Source organism: Sabethes cyaneus, chromosome 3, assembly GCF_943734655.1.
Source record: "Sabethes cyaneus chromosome 3, idSabCyanKW18_F2, whole genome shotgun sequence".
In the NCBI taxonomy this organism is placed as follows: domain Eukaryota; kingdom Metazoa; phylum Arthropoda; class Insecta; order Diptera; family Culicidae; genus Sabethes; species Sabethes cyaneus.
The window spans coordinates 214,464,500-214,480,557 of NC_071355.1; the positions used below are offsets into that span (position 1 = coordinate 214,464,500).

A 16,058-nucleotide genomic window follows, 5' to 3' on the forward strand; every position below is an offset into this window, starting at 1 on the left:
AGGGGAGGGGTCTCAAATTACCCTAGAATAAATTCTTGTCACCGAAAACACCCACATGCCAAATTTGGTTCTATTTGCTTGATTAGTTCTCGAGTTATGCAGAAATTTGTGTTTCATTTGTATGGGAGCCCCCCCTCTTAGTGGGGGGAGGGGTCTCTAACCATCACTAAAACCTTTCCTGGCCCCAAAAACCTCTACATGCAAATTTTCACGCCGATTGGCTCAGTAGTTTTTGATTCTATAAGGAACACAGGACAGACAGACAGACAGACAGACAGACAGACAGACAGACAGACAGACAGAAATCCTTCTTTATAGGTATAGATTTGTATTTCATTGGTGTAGAAGCCCCCTCTGTTAAAGTGTGGAAGGGTCCTAATTCACCATAGAAAATGTTTTTGCCTCCAAAAACCTCCACATGCCAAATTTGGTTCTATTTGCTTGATTAGTTCTCGAGTTATGAGGAAATTTGTATTTCATTTGTATAGGAGCCCCCCCTACTAAAGTGAGGAGAGGTCCTAATTCATCATAGAAAAAAATCTTGCCTCCAAAAACACCTACATGCCAAAGTTTGTTCCATTTGCTTGATTAGTTCTCGAGTTATGAGGAAATTTATATTTAGCTTATATAGGAGCTTCCCCCTCCTAAAGTGGGGAGGTCTCCCAATTCATCATAAAAAATATTCTTGTCTTCGAAAACCTTCACATGCCAAATTTGGTTCCATTTGCTTGATTAGTTCTCGAGTTATGAGGAAATTTGTATTTCGCTTGTATAGGAGCCCCCCCTCCTAAAGTAGGGAGGGGTCCCAATTCGTCATAGAAAAAATTTTGGTCTCCAAAAACACACACATGCCAAATTTGGTTCTCTTTGCTTGATTAGTTCTCGAGTTATGAGGAAATTTGTATTTCGTTTGTATAGGAGCCCCCCCTCCTAAAGTGGGGAGGGGTCTCAATTCGTCATAGAAAAAATTTTGGTCTCCAAAAACACACACATGCCAAATTTGGTTCCATTTGCTTGATTAGTTCTCGAGTTATGAGGAAATTTGTATTTCATTTGTACAGGAGCCCCCCCTCTTAAAGTGGGGAGGGGCCTAATTCATCATAGAAAATATTCTTGCCTTCGAAAACCTTCACATGCCAAATTTGGTTCCATTTGCTTGATTAGTTCTCGAGTTATGAGGAAATTTGTATTTCGCTTGTATATGAGCCCCCCCTCCTAAAGTAGGGAGGGGTCCCAATTCATCATAGAAAATATTCTTGCCTTCGAAAACCTTCACATGCCAAATTTGGTTCCATTTGCTTGATTAGTTCTCGAGTTATGAGGAAATTTGTATTTCGCTTGTATAGGAGCCCCCCCTCCTAAAGTGGGGAGGGGTCCCAATTCATCATAGAAAAAATTTTGGTCTCCAAAAACACACACATGCCAAATTTGGTTCCATTTGCTTGATTAGTTCTCGAGTTATGAGGAAATTTGTATGGAAGCCCCCCCTCTTAAAGGGGAGAGGAGTTATAATTCCCCTTATAAAGAGGGGAGGGGTCTCAAATTACCCTAGAATAAATTCTTGTCACCGAAAACACCCACATGCCAAATTTGGTTCTATTTGCTTGATTAGTTCTCGAGTTATGCAGAAATTTGTGTTTCATTTGTATGGGAGCCCCCCCTCTTAGTGGGGGGAGGGGTCTCTAACCATCACTAAAACCTTCCCTGGCCCCAAAAACCTCTACATGCAAATTTTCACGCCGATTGGTTCAGTAGTTTTCGATTCTATAAGGAACAAAATACAGACAGACAGACAGACAGACAGACAGACAGACAGACAGACAGAAATCCTTCTTTATAGGTATAGATTTACAAACGAATTACGGTTGTTCGTTGGGTGACGCAGCGGAGCCAAATGGACCATGAAACGGGAAATTAGATTCTTGTGCCAGCCAGCCGGCAGCGTTTGCTATCAGAAACTTGATTAATTTCGAGGCAAAATTAAAATTATGAAACTAATGTTCGCTTCTCTGTGTTTGTTACAGTTTTGACCGAGATCAACCGTTTACCTTCCAACTGGGAGCCGGCCAGGTTATCAAAGGATGGGATCAGGGGCTGGTCGATATGTGTGTCGGTAAGTAAAAGGCCGCCGTCAGTTTTTCACCATGTGGACAAATGTTGAAAATCAACCCTTTTTTTAGGTGAAAAACGAAAACTCACTATTCCACCGGAGCTGGGTTACGGAGAGCGAGGAGCCGGAAATGTGATTCCCGGTGGTGCCACTCTGGTGTTTGATGTTGAACTGATCAACATTGGCGACTCGCCACCAACCACCAATGTGTTCAAGGAAATCGACGAGAACAAGGATATGCAGCTGAGTCGTGAAGAGGTGAGTGGGAGAAAGATGTAACCGTGATGATTTCCACAGTACGAAATATGGAAATAAGGGGATATCAAGTTGTGTTCAATTTTAAGAACCTACTATCCTGTTTTAAGTTTTCACTCAACGGAGAAGGCTCTAATCTACATTTAATATTTTTAAGATGCAATTGTTATTCATTTATTTGTTTTTCCGTCTCACGACATAGTCTGATGAACGATTCCTGCAATTAACTCGGTGGCTGATTGCCGCTCTTCAATTCCTTGAATATCGTATACTCGCCGTCAGACTTCGCCCCACTTAGCCTTAGTATCTTCGCAGATTAATTGGCATGTCCGTCATTCTTGCAACATACCCTGTCTACCGTATTCGGGCAGCTTCAACCACCTTTTGAATATTGGGTTCGTCGTAGAGTTGCACGACTTAGTGGTTTCGCGTCTGCTACCTATACTGTTCAGACAGCATCGCAAATGTAATGCCGACAATGTCTATGTCATCGGTAAACGGAGCCCCCGTAGGATTCACAATCCAATTCACGAGAAATCCGCACGCAACATTGTACCATGTATCGTAGCCTTAATAAAAGTATGATCAGCTTGTAGCGAAAGCCGTTCTTGTCCATGATTTTCCATAGCTCTTGGCGGTCGATAGTATCATATGCAACTTGGAAATCAGGAGAACATATAGTCTGTGCGGACTTAGTATTCCCGGCCTTTTTAAGGTCGCACCGCGAAGGTTCGGTCCGCAATTGACCGTCTTTCAACGAAGCCGACCTTATAACTTTCCACAAATCTGTTCGCAATTGATGAGAGTTGGCGGAAGTTGATTTGCAGGAGCACTTTGCAGGAGCACGGTGATCGGACGATGGTTCTCATAGCTCGGCTTACGCCTTTCTTACAGATCGGGTAGATAATCCCATTCTTCCACTCCTCCGGTAACTGTTCTATATGCCAAATTCTTACAATAAGCCGGTGCAAACAAGCCTATAGTTTTTTACGGCTCATCTTAATGTGTTAAAATAGTAGAATCAATATATATAGAATGCCAGTGTCGCTGTTTTACTATGGGACTCATTGTGGTAAACATGATGCTAACAATCTGTATCAAGTCTGTGAATCGGGAACTTCATTGTCAAAGTTGCTCATTGTTATTTATCTGTTCTTTATCTGTGCGCTCGTTGGTGCTGTCATCAGTACGCTCATCGCTGTGTTTTCATGCCAGTGAAATGTTTTTAAACGTTCTTTTTCTTTTCGTCCGGATGAATTGAATCCCACAGCTGCGCCCTTTTGCACCGATTTTTTCAGAAATTTGCAGCAAGCGAAGTTTCCAATCACATTACTTGGCAGCCATATTTGAAATTTTAAACTGGTTGTCAAAGTTTGACAATGAGATTCCTTTTTGATGAATCTCAGGCACACACACATATGCATATATACTGTAAATACATTATCTGAACAAGTGTGATGTTTACCACGCGCACTGCAGCGACACTGGCATTCTATATATATTGATTATACTGTTAAAATGGCGTCCCCAACTTGGTCTATCATTAGTAATAGTCGGCAAAATGGCGCATCCGTGTAAGCGGCTCTAAACCGTTCATTTTCTGCTGCAAACCAATTCAAATCAGCGGCTAATGGTTCACGGTTCGTTTATCCGCTTTCTTCGCTAAGTTGACAGTTCGGTAGATTACGATCCAGGAACCAAACTTCGTGTGACCTTCAGGTGCATCCGAAGAACCGAAGTTCTTTTTCAAGAGGCGTTCGTTTGAATGCTGTTTTTGTAAGCCGGTGCATTTAAACGGCTTGTGAGCATTCGCCCATCTCTAATCTTTGGTGTTGCCACCTTTTCCACGTTTATCACACCATCACAATCACATTACTTTCTCCACCGCGCATGGTTCTCTATCCGGGCACGTTTCAGGTGTTCGTCAAAGTGCTGCTGCCACCTTCGCGTGCTCAAGAACGTTCTCTGCAACGCTGTCTTAATGGTATTCAAGCTATTCCAAGAGGGGCTTTACCCGATACTTCATCTTCCAGCGGAACAACTTCAGCTGACTGCACATACACACTTAAAAAATAGCACCGAGTTCGGCAAAATTTTGCCGAAATCTCAACAGCCGAACGTTCGGTAAAAATGTCGATGGTGTATATCAACGTTTACGGATTTTTAGTAACGTTTGGCAAAATAAAAATTTTTACTGAACGGTCAGCTGTTGAGATTTCGGCAAAATTTTGCCGAGCTCGGTGCTTTTATTTAAGTGTGTAGTTTTCAACGATTTTCAGTCTGCTTCAGCGGTGCGAAACTCAATCGAATCGCGTCAGTACCGAAAGTGGTGCACATTTAATCACCATTTTGTATTCCTTCTGCTTGCTGAACTAAATTTTGCAATCCACGATGTCTTGGTGTCATGTTTTGGACGGTGGTCGTATTCACTCCAAACTCGTGTTTTTAGTCTTTAACCTTGAAATGTGGTCAGGCAGTTAATATTGATATTTTTTGAAACGGTGGTTCTACAATTGATGGAGGGCCGGTAGGGGAAAGTAATGAAAATTTTTTTGAGTGGAGTTTGGTCTATTTCATGGGAACGGAGCCTTTTTCCGAAAACCTGCGCTGAGAATCGCGACTAACACACTGACAGACGAACAGCGTCATGCGCAATACCTTGGAAGTCGCACGGGCCTGCATAGTGTCGTCGTCCTGACAGTAAAAGTAAGTTAGATTAAAACTTCTCGGTCGGTGGTTTCTACAGTAGACGGAGGAAGAGGCACAATTTGTGTCTAAAAATAACCCAACCACATACGTCGCTACCTTAATAAGGGAGGTTTTGCAGTCTCCTTTGTAGAACCACCGTTTCGTATTCACACTCCAACTACGTATGAAATTCCTCTTCGTCATCAGCGAAGCTTCCAAAGTGAGGGCTTTGGACTTTGTAGCTGCCTCCTATGTCGAAGAAGTGACCCTTGTTTCTCAACCTACACTTTCGAGGATTGATTGTTCACCATCCAATTACCCATTTCCACATCTCGTCCATGACTACTTTGATTGAACGTAAGTACCATCGAGCCCTTCCAGCAAACCTCAAGCAAGACTTGCGACTCTCTATCTCGCTGCAGGGCCATCATTCACACCACTGTTTTGATGGCCACGTTGGTACGAGGACGATGATCGGCACTCCATAATATGGAGTTCAGACGTCGTTTTGAGCCGCCCTTAACGTAGAGAAGAGACACTCGAAACCTCGGAACACCTTCACAACACCCCTCTTCCCTATTATCATACGACCAAGTTCCGAACAGGGTCGGCAACCCGATCTATCATTAATTGCTGGTACCGTGATGAGCTAGGGTTACTGATAAGAGGCTAACCACTTCTTCTTCTACCACCCGAGAGGCGGGGTGGCTCTTACTGTATCAAGAATTCCTCTTCACTGTACTCAGTTCTGGGCTACTTGTCGCCAATTAGTTGCGCGTCTCGACACACGCAAGTCGGCTTCAACCCGGTCAAGCCATCTAGCGCGTTGGGCCCCTCTATTCCTGGTGCCGATGGGGTTCTTGAAGAGAACAGGTTTCATTGCACAGTCGTCCGGCATCCTTGCGACGTGGCCGGCCCACTGCAGTCTCCTAACTTTCGCCAGGTGTACGATGGGAATCTGTCCAAACAGTGCCCGAAGCTCGTGATTCATACGCCTCCGCCAGTCTCCGCTTTCCGTTTGTAGTCCGCCAAAAATAGTCCGCAACACCTTTCGTTCAAATGAACGGCACATGAACGTATGTCTTCCGTAACCAAAGTTACTGTCTCAAGTCCGTAGAGGACTACCGGTCTGATTAGCGCTTTGTAATCATCAGCTTTGCGCCGCGGCGTATGCTCCTTGATCGAAGCGTCTTGCGGAGGGAAAAGTAGGCTCGATTTCCAGCTTGAATGCGTCGTTGAATGTCCTTACTCGTAGTATTGTCGGCGGTAATCAGAGATCCCAAATAAACGAACTCAGCAGCCGCTTCCAGTTCATCCCCGTCAATAGTCTCTGGTCGTGGGAGGCAAATGTTATTTTCTCTGGAGCCTCTTCCTACCATATATCTGAATTTCGATGCATTAATATGTAACCCAATCTTTCTAGTCTCCGTTTTTAGTGTAGCGTAGATTGCTTTCTCTGTCCCAAGGTTTCTTGTAATGATGTCGAGGTCGTCTACGAAGGTTAGGAGTTGACTACACTTGCTGAAGATCATTTCTCTTGCTTCGATGCGCACTCGTCGGATCACAAACTTCAATGGCGATATTGAATAACATACAGCATAGTCCAGCCCCTTGCCGCAACCCTCTGCACGATTCGAAAGGACTCGAGAGTGACCCCGAATTCTTTCGATTTTTTTTTTTTTGAATTCTTTTGCATAATACCGCGGTAATTACAGTAATCCAGCCGATCAAACTTTTTGTAGATGGAACAGACCACACCTTCTATCCACTCCCCTGGTAGTTTCTTCTCCCAAGTCCTTGAAATTATTCGGTGAAGTGCCGTTGCTATCGTTTCTCGGTCATTTTTGTAGAGCACTGCCGGGAATCAGTTCCATTATTCCTCAACTAACCTGCTTCTCGCCAGAGCTCTTTGAGTTCGAGAGCCGACATGCTGTTATCGTTTATGGGCACTCCTATGTTAACTTCTGTTGCGTCTTCTTCCGTTATATCGCCGTTGAGATGTTCATCGAAGAACTGCTTCCACTTATCAACCACCTCGCACTGATTGTGATTAGATTCCCTCCATCGTCTCTACACATGTCAGGTTTAGAAAGAAGTGCAAATAGTTCTCCAAGTAAAGGCAGATCTTCCAATCTTCTTTAGCTGATTTGGCCGATAACAAAGGACTGTCTTATTTTTATTTATTTTTTACGAGCCGGTCGCGAGTGTTGCCGGTGACCCGCCGTCGGAAGCGCCGCCCACTGGGGGGCTTGCAAAACTCGAGAAGTGACAAAGATCATCCGAGATTAATGATTTATGTACAACACAGGTTAATTTGTGGCAATACGAAGTTTGTCGGGTCAGCTAGTTTTTTATAAAATATAGTCGAAACGTCGGAGAAAGTACAAAATCTGTTCTGATTTATTAAGACTGACAGCCGATAAAAATAAAACAGTTAATCTCACAGTCGACAAAACATAGCCAAAGGACTGTCTTCAGTATACCTTTCGTCCCGCTTATTAATATACGTTCAATGTATTTTAGCTGTGCTTTTCTGATTTTGTTGTTTACAGTTCTACCGTTCAAAAGTACTGCTACATCAGGAGATTCATTCACCGCCTGTTCTTGGTCGATCTATCCACCAGGATTCTCCACTTTCATAACTAAGTCTTCTCTCTACGTTTCCCGGACGAACTAAAGTGATTCACACAGAGTCTCCGGGATTCCTCGCATTGGAATCGTGTGGAGGTATTCTGCAAAGGATTCGCACAGAATGGCTTGTTATTAAAACCAGGATTCTTATATGAAAATCCAAGAGTCGAATATCCGGGATACCTGTAACTCGGTAAGGGAATTGCCTGCACTATGAAATAAGAATCCTCTGGATGCTAAAAGCATCCTAAAAAATCCTGATGTGTTAGTAAGGGTTCGTAGCACTCGGGGGCGATTAATTTTGGCGGTTAACGGCGAATTCCCATTATAAATAGTACGAGCTAGCTGTTTGGCCTCGGGGGTTGGGTGTTGGCAGATGTGACACTGTGGGTTATAGCTTCTGTCGACTACCGCGAACGCCTACGTCGCGCTGTGCTCAATTTACCATGCAGACCTATCTTGGATTGTGCTTAAATGCCAGAGGTGTAGAAAATGAAGTTTGTTCCTTAAAAAGCTTTGATAAGTTGATAACCGCTGGTGATCTGAGATTATCTGCCACTTTATTTATTGGTGGTTGCTGGTTTAGGAAAATTTTTAGCGGGTGTGCGATTGAGGACAACCGGGACTGGGCGACGTTGACGAGATTTCCACTTCTTCACTATACTATATTTTACAATTCAAGTAGTGTAAACTGGTAAACACTCAATTTTACTTGATTTTATTGAATGTATGCTTTCCGACTGTAATATGCAATTTTCTGGTTCTGACAACCAAAGTACCCAACAGGAAAACCAGACGGCACACAAACCGTTACTAGAGATACTAACAGACATTTATCGCCAAAGCTCGTTTTACCGGACTACTAAAAACAGAAAAAGTGACACAACTACAATAAATTATTATATTAAACGTAGTAACAATGTAAAGAGGACGCAATTTGTAAATTACACATACTCCAGCCAATAAAACTTACCGCCTCTTTTCCTTGGAAAAGGTGGAATGAAACCACCGAAACGTCGGATATAGAAGCAAAACATCGTTTTAGCTGCTACATACAGACTACATACTAATATGTAATAAGTACATAAGTAATTTAGATTAACATTTTTCTCTCTTGCTCCTCTCCCTCAGGTCAGCGAGTACCTCAAGAAGCAAATGGTCGCCGCCGACGGTGGCCAGGAATCGGACGACATCAAGAACATGATCGCCGAGCACGACAAGCTGGTGGAGGAGATCTTCCAGCACGAGGACAAGGACAAGAACGGGTTCATCTCGCACGACGAATTCTCCGGTCCGAAACATGACGAACTGTAAGGTTCCCTTCCGGCTCCGGATGGATGGATGGATGACTCTTCATTTCTGTCCAACAAATCTATTACTCTTCCACGGGCCTGTGCAGGGATTACCTGCTGCTACTTCCCCCCTCACTTTCGCAATCATTCCGTTTTTTATGCGAGCTCCAGTTTCAGCTGTTGAAGTTTATACACATATTAGAACCGCGAAGAAACGAAGTTTAGTTTCAGCCAATAATCAGATTACGGTCGTCGCACAATGTTTATTTTTTGTTTTTCTTCCTATCGTTGACACTTTATGAACTATGAATCGGTATATTTTTAAAAAGGGAAGCGAGGCGTAGATTATTTATTTTTTACATTAAAATATTTTTTGCGAACAAATCAGTAGGTAACGAATAGTGAACAAGTTAGAATTTGTTGTAGTGGAAGTTATCATCGGGGATGCCAATTCCCGTTCGTGTATATACGTTTTAATTGCGTACAAATGGCACTGATCAATTGAATAAAAAAAACTTTGGTTTGGTTGTTATAGGGAATTCATTACTTAACGAATCAGTGGTTAGATATGGAAACAAGTTCAAAATTTTACCTTCAGTTGGAAGCTAGCAGAAAACAACAAGAAAACATACGATAAACATATCACAATGAGGATAATAAAACGTTTTGTATAGAAACTGCGTTTTTGTTTAGCACCTGACAACTTTATTGTTACAGAAAAGCATGGACACGAACCGGAACATAGAACGTGTTGACACTGAATGGCGAGTTAGATTCCTGTTGCGCCAAGGGGATCTCATGGCCTTGATGAGTTGGAAACCGACAAACGTCAGGCTAACCGTCGCCAGATTCAGTACACGAGTGAGAAACCTTACGATGTTCCAGTGTTACACACTGATAGATGTTATGGATTTGCAGGAGAGAAAAAAATTACAGCAAGCTGAATAGTGCGGTCGAGGAAGGCCCAAAGATTGACATCGAAATCCATTCGGACGACAACTTGAGCCTTAAACGCGTCATGGGACAGTATAGTCTAGACAAATAATTTGGCAACGGAAAGCTGTTTGCACAGTTTTGTGGCGTGTACAAGATTTTCCTGTACAAGAGATTACTGTATTTTCCATCGTCGGCCCCCCCTCCTAAGGTGGGGAGGGGTCCTAATTTACCATAGAAAATATTCTTGCCTATAAAAACACCCACATGCTAAATTTGGTTCCATTTGCTTGATTAGTTCTAGAGTTCTGAGGAAATTTGTATTTCGTTAGCATGGGAGCCCCCTCTCCTAAAAAGGTAAGGGGTCCTAATTCATCATAGGAAAAATGGTTGCCTCTAAAAACACCCACATGCCAAATATGGTTTCATTTGCTTGATTAGTTCTCGAATTATGAGGAAATTTATATTTCATTTGTGTAGAAGCCCCCCCCCCCCCTCTTAAAGTGGGGATGGGTCGTAATTCACCATAGAAAATATTTTTGCCTCCAGAAACCTCCACATGCCAAATTTGGTTCTATTTGCTTGATTAGTTCTCGAGTTATGAGGAAATTGTGTTCCATTTGTATAGGAGCCCCCCCTCCTAAAGCGGGGAGGGGTCCCAATTCATCATAGAAAAAATTTTTGTCTCCGAAAACACCCACGTGCCAAAATTGGTTCCATTTGCTTGATTAGTTCTCGAGTTATGAGGAAATTTGTATTTCGTTTCTATAGGAGCCCCTCCTCTTAACGTAGGGAGGGGTTCCAATTCACCATAGAAAATATTCTTGCCCTCGAAAACTTTTACATGCCAAATTTTGTTCCATTTGCTTGATTAGTTCTAGAGTTATGAGGAAATTTGTATTTCATTTGTATGGAAGCCCCCCTCTTAAAGGGAAGAGGAGTCATAATTCCCCTTCCAAAGAGGCGAGGGGTTCCAATTTACCATAGAATAAGTTCTTGTCACCAAAAACACCCGCATGCCAAATTTTGTTCAATTTGCTTGATTAGTTCTCGAGTTATGCAGAAATTTGTGTTTCATTTGTATGGGAGCCCCCCTCTTAGTGGGGGAAGGGGTTTCTACCCATCACTAAAACCTTTCCTGGCCCCGAATACCTCTACATGCATATTTCCACGCCGATTGGTTTAGTAGTTTTTGATTCTATAAGGAACATCCCGACAGACAGAAATCCATTTTTATATATAAGATATTCTTCTATAACTAACAGAACAAAATAAATGCAGTTTGTGCAAAAAAAAAATGATAAGTTGTTTTATTTTCCCAATAACATTTAATGAAAAGCTCGCACAGACCGGAACCTATCTCTAGAGCGCCGGTGAACGGTGCAAAGCTGTGAGAATTCAATGAACGGGAACTTTATGGTTTGCTGTGCCATAAAAACATAAAGCTTCGCAGACAATACCTAGGTATCTAGCTTCGAACCATCTCTGTGAAATTGAAACTCAAGCATAAACCAAAATTGAATGAGCTATGCAGATGACACTCATGAAAACGAAAATTTGGCATCATAAATCGATAAAGAAAATTCAATTTTTTATATTAATATTTTACAACTTTACAACGACTATGTACAGGAAAAGTAAACGATAAACTTATTGACATATGTTTATTCATAACTAGTGAAAATTTCACCGTTTTAAGCTCGAAAGTTCAAGTGTTCCTGCTCTGAGTTTAATAATGTTTTGTTGGCTGAATCTTGTACACTTTTATTTACTTTCAATTCCATTTCAATTCCAATTTCAATTCGACAGAAAATGTGCTTAAATAGCAAAATTAGTCAGTGTGGAGGAATGCGCGACCGGTGCAATATCTAAAGCTCTAGCTATTACCATCTGTAAAGTATTACAAGATAGAAAACAATTGTATGAGACCCTACATCAATTAACTGCTAAGTTGAGTCTGACAAGGTAGATTTTTAAAAACAAACTCATAATAAACACTTTATTGCCAATCAAAACTGGTACTATTCAACACTAAGTATTTTACTTAGTTATCGTTAATTAACATGCATCGATGGTTCGAAGGATCAATGCAATTCAATGCACTGGATAGGAGCGTGTCTCTTGAATTCAAAGTCTTGCCTTTCTATGCAACTGCCCAACGCGGTCCGGCTTGGTCTCCATTATTGGTGTCAGCCTTCGATAGCATCACTTCACTACAAGAGCATGGTAGAGACCACTAATAACTTCCGAACCGTTATCGGTCGGATGCCGGTGAGCTTTCAAAGCATGAATTTTCGCACTGCTCGAACTGGTCAGCCTATTTTCCAGGGTGTGAACTGCTGCCAGTCCTGAACGGCAAATAATCAAATTGAAACATGACAACTGAAGCGTTAACAAATTGTTCGCCACACTTACGATGTGCCAAAACTTAACCAGGAAATTAAGACAAGCACTATAACCAGGTAGGTAAGAGCCTCATTGGTACTACGCTGCAATGGGTGTCGGCACACGTTTACCTGCAGCAAATCGTGTCTTCGTGCTTGAGTATACAGCACTTTGCCAGGTACCGTAATCGGTACATGGGCACGGTGTGAATTATTATTAGTGTTTATTCCCTCATTGTAGAGTAGTCTTTATCACAAAGAAGGTGCTTTAATTCATTTAAACGTTCGTCAATAAGCAGATGGGAAGCATTACTAAGAAAACAAGTATATATTAGAATTTGTTTCTGAACCAAAAATTTCTGAGGATACAAGCAAAAGAAAATAAGATTATTTGACAAAAAGTAGGCTTTTTCGTAAAAAAGGAAGTGGTCCAAATGACATAAAACTTGGGATTTTTACTTTTTGGCCGAAAACGAACAATCTCCCAGCATTCCGTTTAAATTCGGAAAGGAAAGTTTAATTTTATAAGGTCGCATAAGCAACCCTTTCACATGACTTATGTAACCTTCTAAAAACTAAAGCTAGAATTGATATCCGAATGTACGAAAGCAGCCCAGCAACAAAAATTTCAAATTCAGCTACTGTCCGCTGTCCATTGGATTAGGAAGGTCAATCGCTCTTCCCTCCCAATCCCGAACCGCATTCGCATCAATCACTGAGTTTGACAAACTCGTGTTTTGCTTGCAACAATTAGATTGCGGTTCTGTTGTAAGTAAGTACAACATTAGACAAATATTTAGAACATGTCCGGCACCAACAGCCAACAAGATTACACCCATGCACTTTATCAGCTGCTCGCTAGATAAGCATCAATGATTGATAACTGTGTGTGGCGACTGGCGAAGTGAAGACAACAAAAAACCCAGATTGACGATTTTTTTTATTATCGAGTGAACAGTGTTTACAGTTCATTCATCTAATGTAGTGTGGAACGCAGTGTGAGATTCAGTGAACTGCAACGCTTGAGTCAGTGCTGTTCTGTTGGTGTTGGTATATGATCCGCTAGCCGGATCGTTATCCACACAGGTAACCACAACTCTCCGTGCAGCAGCACGGTCGATCAAATCGACCGTACACTCACTATATTGATACCAACATACTTGATACTCTACCGGGCCTACCGCGAATCGGGTGCTCCAGTAGTGATCGGCCCACTCGCAGCCAACAACGGAATAGCTGTAACAATGTACGAAAATAAATTCGCCATAAATAAAACATCAACAACTGTGCAAGTGTCGGATGTGCCCGTGTGACGGCATAAGAACGCGTCGCAAAGTTGGCGCATTTATTTACGGTAGTTTGTTGTGTTCACTCAAGTGTTGCGCCGGCGTTCCAGCGCCGCGGTCGGTATGTACATTTGGGTGCTTTAGGTTATGTGTGTACGGATGGTGTGGTGAGGACGTTGTACGTCAAGCATGCTACAGGTGTGTTGAAAGCTCGGTTGGGGATGTCCATTTCATTTGCAAAATGAAATTTGAACATAAAAATTTAAAAAAAAACTTGGCCCAGCTTGAAAACAATGAAAAACTGCCGTTTTAATAACTATATTGTTATTCTTCCTCCAAAAAGAAGTTTTGCTTGTTTTCAACTGAAATGTACTATTAAAATAAATGTATTTATTGATAGTTTATAGCAGAATTTTATATTGAAATAGCAATTTTTATATCAATCGTACAGACTCTATTTTTAATTAAAAAAAAAAATGTATCTCATTGTTTGGGTCAAACACACATATTTTTTGGAACAACAATAATATCGTGTTGCTTTAAAAATATTTTATTTAAACTCATAACCACAAATTTATATTATTGAAACAGATTCAAATTTCTCATCTACTCAGGCTATAAATTAGGCCATTACAAATATTTTATAAAGTTTTTGTCCTTCCGATGTTCGGCCACTGAAGGGGGGGCGAAAAAAAAACAAAGTGAATTTTTTAACCCATTTCCTCCCAGCGTTGCGAAAACGCAACGCACTTTCATTCGTTTCTAGAGAAGACCCGGTTGAAGATATCAACTTGGACCCTGAGAAACAAAGAAAGATTGGAAAAAAATCTAATCGACCTGTTTTTGCTCAAAGGTCAGATGTTACATGTAGCATAATTACAGCTGTGACAAAACAACAGGTTTTGCTATTTTTCAGACAGTTAAGGAAAAATGCTCCTAAAACTCGATTTTACCTCTATTAACGCCTGACCTGTCAATCAGTGTTAGTAAGAATCGGTTGCTTGCCAAAAAAAACTTTGTTTCATAATTTTGATTATTTTTGTAATTTTCAGATAGGTTTGAAGCTTTGCGTTGCGAAAACGCAACGCTAGGAAGTAACGTTATTCAAAATTTGCAACGGGAATGTTTGTTTTCGTTCATTCGCTGCGGTGTTTCATTTGATGTCGTTGCTTTTTAGTAAACAAATGAGTGTAAATCTTATCTTTCGCTTATTTAAAATATCCCGGAACCATTATAAAAGTTTACATAACATAGAATTCGCTGCTTCAAACACTGATGGCAGATGGAGAGGCCGTTGTGATAAGAGCGTAATAAAATTGTTAAAGTACCTTTGCCTCCGGAATATCTGGAGGAATTGAGTGATGGCGACGACAGTTTCATGGACCCAAATTTAATGTTACAACCTTTCCGGAACGTGTTGGTAGGCATTTAATCATCTGCGATGACATGCATTTAGCGTTCAAACTGCATACTATGCGTCTAGTGCAAAGATGGTCTCCAACCCAAATGTGTTGATATCTATCATAAAACATAATACTCATAATACATGTAATACTCTAAGCCGTTCATTTAATCTTTATTAATACTCAAAATCACAAAAAAAAATTCCAAATTTGATTTAACGGTTAAAAAGTATGAAGCATTTATATGCATAATATTTTTATATGCATGAAATTTGCAAATTTGTATATACTATTGAATAAATATATATCTTAGTTGTATTGATTTAATATAGCAGTTAATTTTTGACTTTTTTAAATCAAAGATTTTACCCTTTGTGAAACTTGGAATGAAACAAATAAAATGTTGCTGAAAAATGTACGTACTATCGAGGCAAAATGTACGTATTATGCAGGGTAAGCCGGTATGCAAAAACGGTATACCCTTAATGCCCAGCGTTGCGTTTTCGCAACGTAGTGTTGCGGGACACAGGGTCAAAATTAAAAATACATGTCAGTGGTTTTTTCTTAGTTGACCTAAAAGAGAATTTTCCTGAAAGTTTCAACTTTCTATCCCTGCTGGGAAAAGTCTGGGGCTTAATGGGTTAATCGAGCAAAAAAAACATGGATTTTAAGAATTTTTATTTAAGGTTTAAACGTGAAAACCGAATCTATTCTTGCTTATAATATATACGTTATTATTTTCTATGCAAAAATATACGAAAAAAGACAAAAGCGAAGGAAATTTTTTTTGGACGATTTTCGGAAATTCCATTGTTTGAATTTCTATTTCTGTTTCGTGCTAGAAGCGTTAATTCAACTCGGAGACTCATTTTTCGAGTTTTTCAGACTGTAGAGCCCACAGACAATTGATTTTATAAAAAGAAATTTGACTCATATCCTACAAATTATTTTTTTGCCCCCCGATTTTTCAAGCCAATTTCCAAGGGGGGTGACAAAAACTTTAAATATGATTTGCAATGGCCTTATTATCCATTTTAAAACAAACCGTTTATCAAAACAATCTTATATTCTGATTA

At 40.8% G+C, this 16,058-nt stretch overlaps 1 protein-coding gene across 1 annotated transcript in view; it reads left to right on the plus strand.

Annotated features, from left to right (window-relative positions):
• LOC128744383 (FK506-binding protein 2) overlaps positions 1 to 9,645 on the plus strand; it is a 70,036-nt gene extending 60,391 nt beyond the window's left edge. The window contains exons 3-5 of the mRNA XM_053841363.1: positions 2,025 to 2,113; positions 2,181 to 2,368; positions 8,816 to 9,645. Coding sequence (XP_053697338.1) covers positions 2,025 to 2,113; positions 2,181 to 2,368; positions 8,816 to 8,998 — 460 coding nt within the window. The 3' untranslated portion in view covers positions 8,999 to 9,645. The remainder of the gene's footprint in view (positions 1 to 2,024; positions 2,114 to 2,180; positions 2,369 to 8,815) is intronic.
• The last annotated feature ends 6,413 nt before the right edge of the window (positions 9,646 to 16,058 follow it).